A 14,194-nucleotide genomic window follows, 5' to 3' on the forward strand; every position below is an offset into this window, starting at 1 on the left:
ATGCTGGAAACATCACCAAATCGTATATTCCTCAACTCCTAATGCAGTGGTCCTTTAGGGGCCCAAGGTATGTTCTGTAACACTGGAGAGAAACAGCTGCTAAGCAGATAGTTTACATCTCTGCCTGGTGTTGAGATTAGGGAATACTAATCTAGTTCTAGGGAAGTAGGGAGGACAGTGCTGTTGAGTCACCATGACACTGCAGCTGCATTCCTGGGAGTTTAGTGTTCCAGGAAGTTACTACGGGCCAGATGTGTGGGAAACGGGGAGAATACTTTTCTCTATGAAACAAGTCTGCATCTGAAAGGGCACCCTATTCATTATATAGTGCACTACTTTTGACAAGAGTCTATAGCCTTGGTTTAGAGTGGTGCACCGTATAGGGAGCCATTTGGATCTGGCAACAAACTTCCCCCACATGGAGCTCTCATGTAATGGATAACAGAACCAACTGGACAACTTATGTCCATATGCTGACATTTTAACTGCCTGAAAACCATATCCTTTACTATAGTACTACTTTAGAGCTGTAAACACAGGGTGGCAGGTAGCCTAGTGGTTAGAGCGTTGGACTAGTAACCGAAAGGTTGCAAGATCAACTCTGTCGTTCTGTTCGAGGTAAGGTAAACTCTGTTGTTCCTAGGCCGCCATTGAAAATATGTTCTTAACTGACTTGCCTAGTTAGGTAAAATAAAAACACAAAGGGATAAGAGCTGTCTTGGAGTTTATGGAGCAAGCATGTTTCCGTCTAAAGTAATCTTCACACACACAAACAGATCACACGACCCACAAACTAAGTCACCTACACTACCTGATGTTTTATTCACAAATTTAAATGCAGGATTTTACAATCATGTAGTGAGTGTGCAAGTGGAATTCAGAGCCGGAAGCAACACATGAAATGCATTCAGTGGTTCCCATTGAACACAGAGAAATGAACGTTGGTACAAAGTTCAGATTTAACGGAACAAATGACAAATACACTAAACAATACATTGTAGCACAGCATTGTAAGGTCATGCACATGAGCCGATGCTGTGACAAACATAAGATGGGTTCTAAAGTTAATACTGCATGTAGATCCACACATTGAGTTGTATGTAGATCAGAATTTATGCTACAAATTTGCTTAAGCTGACCATAGTGAACAAGCAGAAGAGTTCTCTTCATTGGCAAACTACACCAGCCAACTAAACCTCACCAGAAAGGAATGGGTGTACATTGTCACACAAAGGTGGATTTTGATTTAAATCAGATTAAATCTTAGGCAGAAATTCAATCAGATCAAGCGTCAACCTGTGATGGCAGACACCCGCATAGCAGATGTTTTGACGGTGGAGCTGAGTTGGAGCCGTCAACTTTGAGCAGCTGCTCTTACGATCATTGTCACGAAGCCCACCGCTCCATTCACGTTAAAAGTTCAGAACAGGAAAGTGTAGGCTATACACGCTCAAATTGAAAACTAAATAATGAGGATTTCTATCATCCTAATCAAGGCGTATTTTACATTCCACTTTTAAACCATGCAGCCAATGTTAATGTCTGCTTTAAGTATAATGGCAGGAGATGCTTGTGGATTTGACAGCTCTATCGCAGTCCCAATGCCAAAACAACCACTATGCGGATGTCGACTAAAGCGGATCTGATCACTTAATCTTGAAAGCATTTTTTTATTTTTATTTATGTAAGCACAGGGGGTGGAAACTGTATTTTCTATTCACTGTGATCATGGCAAAACAGTTCATCAGTTCACACAATGACTTGGGAAGGCTTGGCTCTGGGAAAACGGTTGTATTAATTCATGAACGGATGTATGATAAACCCGAACAAATTAAGCTTGTCTGAGGATCCGTTAAGAAGATGTACGTTATTCAAATTATCATCCGGAGACTGATCAAGTTTGACCTTTACATTGAGTTTTCATCCTAATCAAAGTACTTGGGCCTAGATTCAATCCGGACCACAGAAGAGCTGCATTATAGCTTGATTGACATTCATTTCCGATTGAGCCGACATGCAGCGTTTACCATGAATCCAGTCTCTGCGAACACGGAAATCTTGCTTTTAAAAAGGTACATAGCCGCATAGGGGCAATCGGATTGAATCTAGCCCAAAATCAGTGTTTTTGGGTCGGCTTATAGGTACTAATTCGCCTCATCCTCATGTAGACTCATACTGTAAAGAATATTGCACATACATACACACACAGCGACATGAAAATGGCAGGAAGAGTGAAACAATAACACTTGTTAATCAGAAAATGTCTTCTAATTCTGTACAGTTTTTATGCTGTAAGTTACATATGTTCAGTCTGGCGTATTCATTGTGTTTATACAGTGAGTAAAAGCTAAACCTAGCTCTACCAGGGTGGTGTTTCACCAAGAGGAATCACTGAGGTTAACCAGATAACCGCCGTAAATACTCAGCCTTTTAATATCAAGTTCATATCAAAATAGGAACTTTTAAACTGACTCAATTCTTCAACTGTACGATGATTGAAATATTTATTTCAAAGTTATCTGACCAACTCAATGGCCTTACCTTGTGAAATCCCACCCATGCAATTTGTGTATATATACACAGTGCATTTGAAAAGTATTCAGACCCCTTGACTTAATCCACATTTGTTACAGCTTTATTCTAAAATGAATTAAATCATTCCCCCTCAATCTATACACATTCTGCAAATGTATTAAAAATAAAAACTATCACATTTACATAAGTATTCAGACCCTTTACTCAGTACTTTGTTGGCAGCGATTACAGCCTCGTCTTCATGCATATGACTATAAGCTTGGCACACATGTATTTGGGGAGTTTCTCCCATTCTTCTCAGCAGATCCTCAAGCTCTGTCAGGTTGGATGGGGAGCGTCGCTGCGCAGCTATTTTCAGGTCTCTCCAGAGATGTTCGATCAGGTTCAAGTCAGGCTCTGGCTGGGCCACTCAAGGACATTGAGACTTGTCCCGAAGCCAATTCTGTGTTGTCTTGTCTGTGTGCTTAGGGTCACCTTCCTGTTGGAAGGTGAACCTTCTCCCCAGTCTGAGGTCTTGAGCGCTCTGGAGCAGGTTTTCATCAAGGATCTCTCTGTACTTTGCTCCGTTCATCTTTCCTTCGATCCTGACTAGTCTCCCTGTCCCTGCCACTGAAAAACATCCCCACAGCATGATGCTGCCACCACCATGCTTCACCATAGGGATGGTGCCTGGTTTTATCCAGATGTGACACTTGCCATTCAGACCAAAGAGTTCAATCTTGGTGTCATCACAGACACAATCCTGTCTCAGAGCTCTACAAACAATTCCATCGACCTCACGGCTTGGTTTTTGCTGACATCCACTGTCAACTGTGGGACAATATATAAAATAGGTGTGTGCGTTTCCAAATCATTTGAATTTACCACAGGTGGACTCCAAGTTGTAGAAACAGCTCAAGGATGATCAATGGAACCAGCATGCACCTGAGCTCAATTGAGTCTCATAGCAAAGGGTCTGAATACTTATGTAAATCAGGTATTTCTAAAAACCTGTTTTCGCTTTGTCATTATGGGGTATTGTGTGTAGATTATAATATGGGAAAAAAATTATTTAATTTTAGAATAAGGCTGTAATGTAACAAAATATAGAAAGTGAAGGGGTCTGAACTTTCTGAATGTACTGTATGTATGCGAGTATATACACACACTCCACTCTCGATTCAGCTCAGAGGCACTCCCTATAGTTAGATTAGGCGGTGTTAGTTGACAAGATTTGTTTTCTATGCATCTACCTGTTAGAATCAACGCTATACACCTTTAAAAAATAACCGCCCGATCATCGTACATTTCACGGAAGACATCTTTAAAAAGCAAGTCTCCCGCGTTCGTCCCCGGACTAGCAGAACAAGGAGGCCCAGGTGACGTCCGTTAGAGTGTTCTCGTCCCCGTCTTGCTGTAGTTGTCTAGTTGTACAGGGAGTCTTTAAGTAGGTTGTCAGAGGGCACTCAGTCCTGAATTCTCTCGGCACATCTTTCATTCCTCTGATGTTTACGAGATGGTGTCTCTCTCACCTTCCCTCTGACGCTTCACATAGAGTTCATCAGCAGTGGGTGAGCAGAAACATCATCTCCTCCTTCTGTCCATCCCCCTCGTCCTCCTGCTCCAGAAAATAAACCCATCCGCCATGTACACGTCTGTCCGTTTGCAGGATGTGGTAGGGTGAAAGGTCAGATCTTCTCGTCTGTCATCTCCAGGAACTGTGCGTAGACGTCTCGGGAACACTCCCCCTTCTGATTGAACAGGAACTTGTAGTAGCTGCCATCAGCACAAATGGCTGTGGAGAGAGAGAGGTCCCAATAAGAGACCATACATCACCTATATTCTCAAATAAAAACTTTTTTTATAGAAAAGTATCCATAAATTTAACCCAGTAAAATGAGTCAATGGTGTCAACAATAAAACAATCAAATAAGTGGTGTCAAGTCAACAATAATATACAGTACCAGTCAAGTTTGGACACACTTACTCATTCAAAAGCTTTTCTTTCTTTTTCACTATTTTCTACATTGTAGAATAGTGAAGACGTCAAAACTATGAAATAACACATGGAATTGTGTAAAAACCAAAAAATATATTTTCGATACTTCAAAATGGCCACCCTTTCTTTGCCCTGAAGACAGCTTTGCACAGTCTTGGCATTCTCTCAACCAGCTTCACCTGGAATGCATTTTCCAACGGTCTTCCAACAGGAGTTCCCACATATGCGGAGCACTTGTTGGCTGCTTTTCCTTCACTCTGCGGTCCAACTCATCCCAAACCATCTCAATTGGGTTGAGGTTGGATGATTGTGGAGGCCAGGTCATCTGATGCAGCACTCCATCACTCTCCTTCTTGGTCAAATAGCCCTTACATAGCCTGGGAGTGTGTTGGGTCATTGTCCTGTCGAAAAACAGTTGAAAGTCCCACTAAGTGCAAACCAGATGGGATGGCGTATCACCGTAGAATGCTGTGGTAGCCATGCTGGTTAAGTGTGCCTTGAATTCTAAATAAATCACTAACAGTGTCACCAGCAAAGCACCATCACACCTCCTCCTCCATACTTCATGGTGGGAACCACACATGCAGAGATCATCTATTCACCTACCCTGCATCTCACAAAAGACACGGCAGTTGGAACCAAAAATCTGGACTCATCAGACCAGGACAGATTTCCACTGGTCTAATGTCCATTGCACGTGTTTCTTGGCCCAAGCAAGTCTCTTCTTATTTTTGCTGTCCTTTAGTAGTGGTTTCTTTGCAGCAATTCGACCATGAAGGCCTGATTCACGCAGTCTCCTCTGAACTGTTGATGTGTCTGTTACTTGAACTCTGAAGCATTTATTTGGGCTACAATCTGAGGTGCAGTTAACTCTAATGAACTCATCCTCTGCAGCAGAGGTAACTCTGGGTCTTCCTGTGGCGGTTCTCATGAGAGCCAGTTTCATCATAGCGCTTGATGGTTTTTGCGACTTCAAAAAGTTAGACATTTTCTGTATTGACTGACCTTCATGTCTTAAAGTAATGACGGACTGTCGATTCACTTTGCTTATTTGAGTTGTTCTTGCCAATTAATGGACATGGTCTTTTACCAAATAGGGCTATCTTCTGTATACCACCCCTACCTTGTCACAACACAACTGATTGGCTGAAACGCATTAAGAAATTCCACAAATCAACGCACACCTGTTAATTAAAATGCATTCCAGGTGACTACCTCATGAAGCTGGTTGAGAAAATGCAAAGAGTGTGCAAAACTGTCAAGGCAAAGGGTGGCTACTGTGAAGAATCTCAAATGTAAAAAATATTTTGATTTGTTTAACACTTTTGTTTGGTTACTATGTTATTTCATAGTTTTGATGTCTTCACTACTATTCTACAATGCAGAAAATAGTAAAAATCAAGAAAAATCCTGGAATGAGTAGGTGTGTCCAAACCTTTGACTGGTACTGTATGTGTCAATATGGATCCTTCTATAAACACTGGGCAGGAAGTAGCTGGAGTATGTATAGCTCATGACTGCACTGGGCTCTGTTCCAGAAGTCTGCCAACACAAACAAGTACTCAGAGAGAGATACTACCTCACACACGCATTACTCACCTATGACAGAGTTGGGTTCTGTTCCGAAGGAACACACACATGGCGAGTTTGATGGAACCTGGAACTTGGAGAAGCTCCACTTGGAGCTGAAGTACTTAGGAAGGAAACTGGCCGAGGCTAGGCTAAGAATAAAAGGAAACAACAAATGATTCCGGGATGGGTTTGGAATTACAGGAAGCACTGGTAAGGATTAGAGAATGGGTTTGGAATGGTGGCTGGTTTAAAGATTAACATTGAAAAACAATGTGCTCACTTTTAAGTTATTCCTCCAAAGAACAGGGTGTTTATCCTTGAACAGTCAATAAGACACCTCTCTCAAAAAGAGCTTAATCACCACTGCCACTCATCTCTGACCACATGTGCAACAAGGCACTACATACACTTAATCAATGTTGCAGAATTTGGACTTCGGTTAAGAGATCAAGTTGACAGTGCAGAGAAAGGTTAAATGTTCGTCTCAGACCGACCTGGACTGTTTGTTCCTCTTGGGGTCCTCTGCAGCGAATATGTGGACTGTACCGTGGTCACTAGACACACAGATGAGGGACGCATCCTGGTTGAAATTGATGCTGGGGAGGGGAAATAAGTTACCAAACAGGACTATAACAAGCAACTTACTTAACGTAGTTATCGTACCTAGCAACCTTAAGACAGGTACAGTAACTGTAAATCACTCTGGAGCAGAGCGCCTGGTAAATGACTCAAATGTAAACATTAAGCCAGGTGTACACTACACGATTTGGCTGTCCCAGACAAGTTTGAGATCGGAGACAAAATCCCCATGTCGTTGCCTAGTCGGGCCATCAATGCTTGTTTAATGTGAGTGGGTCAAAGACGCAATCTGAGGGCTACCGACCTCATCTTTGAACAGTTTCAGACATCCTTATATTTTCAAACATGTCAAATCAAATCTTATTATTGATTAGCAGATGTTATTGCGGGTGTAGCGAATTGCTTGTGCTTCTAGCTCCGACAGTGCAGTAATATCTAACAAACTACACAACATGTACCCAATACACACATGTACCCAATACACACAACTCTAAGTAGGAATTAATTAAGACCATATACATATGGATGAGCGATGTCAGAGCGGAATGGACTAAGATACAGTAGAATAGTATATAAAACAGTATATACGTATGAGAATGCAGTATATGTAAACATTATTAAGTGACTAAGATACCGTAGAATAGTATAGAATACAGTATATACATATGAGATGAGTAATGCCAGATATGTTAACAATATTAAAGTGACTAGTGTTCCATTCCTTAAAGTGGACAGTGATTTCTAGTCTATGCCTATAGGCAGCAGCCTCTAATGTGCTAGTGATGGCTGTTAACAGTCTGATGGCCTTGAAATAGAAGCTATTTTTCAGTCTCTCGGTCCCAGCTTTGATGCACCTGTACTGACCTCGCCTTCTGGATGATAGTGGGGTGAAAAGGCAGTGGCTCGGGTGGTTGATGTCCTTGATGATCTTTTTGGCCTTCCTGCGACATCAGGTGCTGTAGGTGTCCTGGAGGGCAGGTAGTTTGCCCCCGGTAATGCGTTGGGCAGATGCGGTGGGCAGATGTTTGATTTTATCTGGACAAAATCTCCAATGCTCTTGTAGTGTGAGATATGCAACAACACGTTTTGAGAGCGGTGATCAGCAATAGCCAATGAGAGCTCTCCAGAGAAGAAGCCAGTGAGGTGATGACGTTGTTTTGCATCACCCAGAATGTGTACTCTCAAGCAGAACGATGACTACTACTAGTACGCATTTGTACTCGCCTTTAATAAAAGCCAGTGTCAAATCGTTACAGTTCTGAAGTTCACAAGCAATGTTATTCAATTCAAAAGGTTAGCTAGATATTTCAACTCTGTATGGCGAGCGTGAATGTCTGACTGAACGTTTTTGAGGCTGCTTTGACCCACAATTCGTAGTTACGTTAAATCTAACCACATCATTGTTTTTGCGAGACAGCGCGGTAGCGAGAAAACCTCAAGACCAAGCCACATGGTTTAGTGTGCCCACCACTATGTTGGCAACACAAAAAGAAACTAAAGGAAAGACGGTTGTTTAATGTCAGGACTTAGAAAGTCGTGTAGTGTCCACCCGGCTTTAGAGCATTTCTCACATCTAACTTCAGATGAAGAAAAGGCCCAGGTCGGTTGTTCTCACCAGTAGATGTTAGCAGCCTGTGACCCTCGTCTCAACTCCTGAATCAGGTGGCCTGCCATGGTGTCAAATATTCTGATCAGGGTCCCCTGGAGAGAAATAAACAAAGGCACCGAGACACAGTGTTGGGAGTTGGTCACCCCTAGTCTTCAAGCAACAAGGACAACCAATGCTAGATATAAAAAGCCTAAGGCACTGTCTAGGCCCAGGAGTAGTGTTAAAAGGGTTAAGCCAATGAGTAGTTCTAAAGGGGATGTAATACTTTCTCGGAGGCAGTGGCAATCCTGGTTCCCTGCAGGTTGAGGGCGATGCAACACAGCGCCCCCTCATGGGCGGGGATGTCCACTGGAGGCTTCTCTGTGTTGGCAAGGTCTACGATCTGCACGTGCCCAGAGTGGGTCCCCGGGAACGCCAGCAGAGAGTTGTTACTGTTGGGACAGAGCACACACAGACCTGGGGGAGGAGGGAGAGGAGTTATGGATACAGCCATGAAGAGAGAAAGAGAGAGACAGAGAGAGCAAAAGAGAGAGAGAGGAAAGGAGAAGAGCAAGAGAGAGAATGTGTCGATGGCTACACATTACAACCATGTAACACTATTGTGAGGGTTGTGTGGTTACATCAATTATGAGTGTGTCCAATATATTTAGCAGAGAGAGAGAAAGAAGCTAGGATACATTACAACCATTTAACATTCTTGTGAAAATGGTTTGTTTACTTAAATGATGGGCGTGTCTAATGCATCTAGCAGGCTGGTTAGGAATCTGAGAGCTGCAGTAGACAGTAGCTGGACTGTCTGTGTAGTAGTACTGACCTTTGGGGTTATAGCAGGTCTCAAACACATGCAGCTGATGAGGGTTGTGGGTGAACGTGAACACTTTGATCATAGAGTCCAGGACCACCACGATCCTGAGGACATCAGAGAGATGCAGACATTAGGCTCAAGACTGAGAAAAGGGAGAGATCTGGCCCACTAACAAACAGCAATCTAATGGGGAAACATTGGTAAGAAAACATTTCACTACTCCTGACACCAACATATTACCTTCTGACATTCCCTTTAATGTTACCTAAAAAAGGTGAACATCTTAACAGTCATAAACCACATAAGTAGTACTTTTAAGTATTTTTTTTACTTAAGTACTTTACACCACTGTTCCCTATACAGTGCACTATAATACTTCCAACCAGATTGCTGTGCCATTGTGTCAAATTCCTCCTGGAGGAGCAGCCATTGATGATGAAATCAATCCCGGCAGTGTGAAACACAAAGATTGCATTCCTGGTTGGTCGGTAAGATGCTTGAAGAGGGAGGTAAAGTGGTACTATCTTCTTACTTCATTTGTACTTGCACGCAACACTGCTAATAGAGACACATTAAGGGAAGAAACAGGGTGGGGAGTATTCCTACCGGTCCCTTCGAAGCTTCACTGCTTTGACCTCCGTGGAGAACTCAATTTCTATAACCGTCTTTTTCTTCAGGTCATCCCAGATCATCACTGGAGGAAAACATCAGAGGACATGGTGGGAATTACAACCGACAAGACCAACATGACATGATGACGTTTGTCTCTAGTGCCAGACCAATGTAAGGAAATAACTAGATAAAAGGTCACTGTGATGGAAAAAGTCTACCACTGGGAGATCATTTTGGGGGTTCCAAAATATATTATTTCTAATGCTCATATTACATATGTGACGGAAAGTTCAACACAAGAACAACACACACAGTAACCACCATACCTTTGTTAGGTGGGTATTTGGGCTTTTTTCCTCCTCCAACCAGCGCTAGGTAGTTACACCTGAACAGCATCTCCACATGCCCGACCCCGCCCTCCATGAACTCTGGAAGACACATATAATCACCTCATTGGCCATTAAGCTGTCAATCTGGCGGGTGGCGAGTAAACTGAGCCAATGAGAATCAAGGGTGTCGCCTCAAAAACCACCGCAATTATCCAAACCATTATTCCAATAAGATCTATAAAGGTGACTAGAGAGATCCGTCCCTGACAAGGAGAATTTAAATAGTTTTAATATCTCAAAGTTTTACTAAATAGCAAACAACTCTTCACTCCATCTGCACATTATAGCAAACCTTTCCAGCATGCATGATGCATCACTGTAATAAAAATTACTGTAGTCCTGGTGTTATTTAGACCCATATCAACAAAAGCCTGCACACCCTGCAGCAACCCTCCAGAACCAGGTTAGGCCATCCCTGGCCTATACTATAGGCTAATCCTTTCCCTACAGTACAGTACGCCATTTCCTATTATGACTTTGGACCAGGTCATGTGAGAAGTCACATGTGCAGGGCTCAGTGGCGGAATGATTAACTTCCTCATTTAGCCCTCCTCATCCAACCAGAGCACCAACCCAGCCAAAGACAGACAGATCCATCTCATCTCACACACATCAGGAGCGGGAAGGAAGTACCTTGGCTCTCGCTGTCACAATGCTGTGTCCCTGTGTGCAGCAGAATGGCCTCGATTTACTGCAAGCAATGCTAGTGACCCATTGAGTTTATTTACATATCAACAAAATGGCTACACAATAACTTTTGATTAACAGTAAACCATGGAAAAGGGCACATTATGATGAATCATGATTATCAGAAAGGATATGTTTGATACACTTCTAATTATGATTTTATGCTTCATATTTGCAGTACAGTCATTATTATTATTTTTTTACATATATTTACCTTGTTTTTCTTTCTCTTTGAGTGGATCTGTGTTGTACACTCTAAACCCATTCTCCATTCCGCAAGCAAAGCATCCTGGAAGGAGCACCGACAGACAATACCAATGGTTAAAACAACCCTGATCAAAGCTAGGTCCAAATTCACAGTGAATGAATAACCACAATATTTATCCAACTTCAAAGACATCATGATTATGAGGGAGATAAACTATGGACAGTCTTTGCTTCCAGTCAGGTTCTCTCTCTTTCCTATCAGATTTGGAGCATGTCCTACGACTCAGGCAACCTGAAGTTGACTGCGAGGAATGAGCACACAGTGATCATTGAACAGTGTTGGAATATTAGCTAACAGCCATTGCTTTGTTTGGAGGGAGACCCATTCATTCACTGCTCAGGGAAGAAAAGCTGACTAGGGAAGAAAAGCTGACTAGGGCCACCCCACCCACTCATACACCCGACCCACACACACTGGTACCAAGCTTGTACCTGTCACATGTCTGTCTGCCGAGACTGATATGAAATTGTACTATCTGATTCTGCATCTAAAATGATGTATATGTTGAGTTTAAAAAGGAAGGTATATTGTGCACTTGACCAAGTTTGACGTGTAAAACATAATTAGTCTTTCCCCTGCCAATTCTAGGGCTACACTCACTAACTAAACAATGGATCATCATACTCACCGCTTGAGCTAGCTTTTGATGTACAGTAAACTATTTAGTAGTATCTTAGCAGTTGTCAAACTAAAGTTCTAACCACAGATAAAGGGGGCAGTTCTATATTTGTTATAACCATGATTTAATTCCATATAACGTTAAATATGTAGCTACAATAGCTAGCTAGCTAACGACAGAGATAAAAATGATACAATGTTACAACCCTGCAAGCGTATATCTACTGTTAACTGTAAATGAATATTTGTTTATTTGACGTTAGCCACAACATTAGCGCTATCTTGTGGAACAGTAGAACCCCCCCACAGCTGTATTTCCGGCTAGCTAACGTTACGTTGTTAGCTGATGCTAGCGTATTATTAACATCTAAAACGTGAGAGCCCAACATATCCATGATATTTAGCTCTTAATATGATTAAAGATCAGAGTTACATGTAATACCATTTAGTTTGTCAAATGACAATCCAATCACTTGTATTTCACAACAACTGAATATTGCTAACGTTAGCTAGACATAAGTAACTAGCCAAGGCTGGGTGTAAATGCTGCGTTCATAACCAAGTGGGAAGGAAGTATTTACCACATACGACTGACAACCCAAATTGTCCCTCCTACTAGTGGGAAACTGGTCTATCATCGCTGAGCTTCACATGCTGACCTTACCTAGCGGAGAAATTACCTTGAACACAGCTTTTTTTGGCAGGTTAAATAAAACATTCTTTATAAAAAGCAATATATTAATACGGTTTTTGAACATATAATAAGTTTACAAGCATGACAGCTGTCATTTTAGTTTATGGTTGACACAGATTGTTGGCAATTAGCATATCTGAGTTTATTAACGAGTCAAAGCACGTGAATGCATCCAACAGAGCAGAGTGTTATCCAGGAAGCAGGTTTGAGGAGCTGGCGAGGTAACTTTGGTCAACTCGGGATAACCGGCCATACGAAAGTGTCTCACCTTTTAGCCAGGTAAACAAACCTGCTCCAGGGCAGGCTAACTCATTGCTAACTCCAATTGCACTGAATGAAATGACTGAGCTGCGAGTTGAGGAGCAATTAAATCAGATTCCCTCCCTCTTGCAAAAATTGCATCATCATTAAATATAGTTTTTGCCTTGGCAGCAACTAATGGGGATCATTATAAATACAAAGATGGCAGTAGCGATAAGCCTGCTCGCCTCCCTACCATTGAGGAAGTACAGTTCCCGCTCAGCCCAGTCAAAACTGTTCGCTGCTCTGGCCCCCCAATGGTGGAACAAACTCCCTCACGACGCCAGGACAGCGGAGTCAATCACCACCTTCCGGAGACACCTGAAACCCCACCTCTTCAAGGAATACATAGGATAGGATAAGTAATCCTTCTCACCACCCCCCCCTTAATGATTTAGATGCACTATTGTAAAGTGGCTGTTCCACTGGATGTCAGAAGGTGAATTCACCAATTTGTAAGTCGCTCTGGATAAGAGCGTCTGCTAAATGACTTAAATGTTAAATGTTAAAAGACAGTGCTTCTAAATGCCTATTTCACACCATAGCCTGCTGAACTTGCAAGATAACTATTCTTTTAATTTTTATTTAGGCACAAATGAAAATGTGGCACTGACTCACCCAAGAATTTACATTTAAGCATTGTCTCAATGAAGAGTTCGACATTCGACTAGTCATGTGCGACATGTACAGGCAGTTACAAGCCTGCTAGAGTTAGCGGCAGGCAGAGGTGCAATATCCACTGTCGTAGTATGGATGAATCCTGAGCTGGAATGTGAAGTTAACTGAAATTAGTTAGCTTTAGGAAACCCTGAATGGCGCATATTAGTGCTAGAGGCATCACTACAGACCCTGGTTCGATTCCATCCTGTATCACAACCGGCCGTGATTCAGAGTCCCATAGGGCGGCGCACAATTGGCCCAGTGACGTTAGGATTTGGTCGAGGTTGCGCGTCATTGTAAATAATCATTTGTTCTTAACTGACTTGCCTAGTTAAAAAGGTTAAAAAATGTTTAAAGTAGATCTAGCTTGCTTTACGACGTCACAACTGGTAATTACCACCTTCCTGCTTGGTTATGAATGCAGCATGTACAGCCCGGCCTCAAAACGTCGTTAGCATGGTATCGACGACAGAACTGGCAACCAAAGAAGATTTCGACGAAGAAACAATTTCTCACCATGATCCTGGTTGAATCCCGCGTACAGTAGTCCGTTCCCATGTGCGTTTGATGGTAGTAAATTCATTATTTCGATCAGATAATCACAGTCGTGCGTTAGACAAATTTTCACAGAATGCTAGCTAGCTACCATTTCTCCTGTGCCAGAGCCAGTTAGGAAAAACAACACAGCTCTTGGTTCATCCAGGACGGTCAAAAGAGCACCGAGTGATCGATTGGGAGTTTCATCAAATATGGTGGATAAATGAAGATAGTTCAATCAGGCCTTTTACCGTTGTCTGCTTAAGGGGATGGCACTCCCATAGACACTGCGATAGCAGTCAGCTTTCAGAGGTTCTCAAAGTTGGGAGAGGTCCGTGGAGGTACTGCATT

General features: G+C 42.4%; 1 protein-coding gene across 4 annotated transcripts; it reads right to left on the minus strand.

The window, feature by feature from the left end:
• Positions 1 to 798: 798 nt before the first annotated feature.
• LOC135523757 (WD repeat domain phosphoinositide-interacting protein 3-like) lies at positions 799 to 14,167 on the minus strand. Of its 4 annotated transcripts, none has more exons than XM_064950638.1 (11): positions 13,823 to 14,167; positions 10,981 to 11,055; positions 10,713 to 10,742; positions 10,017 to 10,118; positions 9,685 to 9,772; positions 9,088 to 9,182; positions 8,539 to 8,729; positions 8,280 to 8,365; positions 6,580 to 6,681; positions 6,113 to 6,234; positions 799 to 4,309 (listed from the first exon to the last, which is right to left on the minus strand). In XM_064950638.1, exons 1-11 carry the CDS (start codon positions 13,887 to 13,889, stop codon positions 4,203 to 4,205), a joined length of 1,065 nt encoding a protein of 354 aa, XP_064806710.1. In that variant the 5' UTR covers positions 13,890 to 14,167; the 3' UTR covers positions 799 to 4,202. The 4 variants fall into 4 exon arrangements, with proteins under 4 accessions (XP_064806710.1, XP_064806712.1, XP_064806711.1 ...); XM_064950640.1 differs by lacking the exon at positions 13,823 to 14,167 and adding an exon at positions 12,843 to 12,981; XM_064950639.1 differs by lacking the exon at positions 10,713 to 10,742.
• Positions 14,168 to 14,194: the final 27 nt, after the last annotated feature.

Source organism: Oncorhynchus masou, chromosome 31, assembly GCF_036934945.1.
Source record: "Oncorhynchus masou masou isolate Uvic2021 chromosome 31, UVic_Omas_1.1, whole genome shotgun sequence".
Lineage (NCBI taxonomy): Eukaryota > Metazoa > Chordata > Actinopteri > Salmoniformes > Salmonidae > Oncorhynchus > Oncorhynchus masou.

What these genes read in the sequence shown, in the direction of transcription:
- LOC135523757 (XM_064950638.1), bottom strand. Translation starts at nt 13,889, where the DNA reads ATGAATTTACTACCATCAAACGCACATGGGAACGGACTACTGTACGCG. An exon ending in TTGCCACTGCCTCCGAGAAA is followed by an intron (nt 8,366 to 8,538) that starts GTATTACATCCC and finishes ATTTCTCTCCAG; the next exon opens with GGGACCCTGATCAGAATATT. An exon ending in CAGGCTGCTAACATCTACTG is followed by an intron (nt 6,682 to 8,279) that starts GTGAGAACAACC and finishes TCCCCTCCCCAG; the next exon opens with CATCAATTTCAACCAGGATG.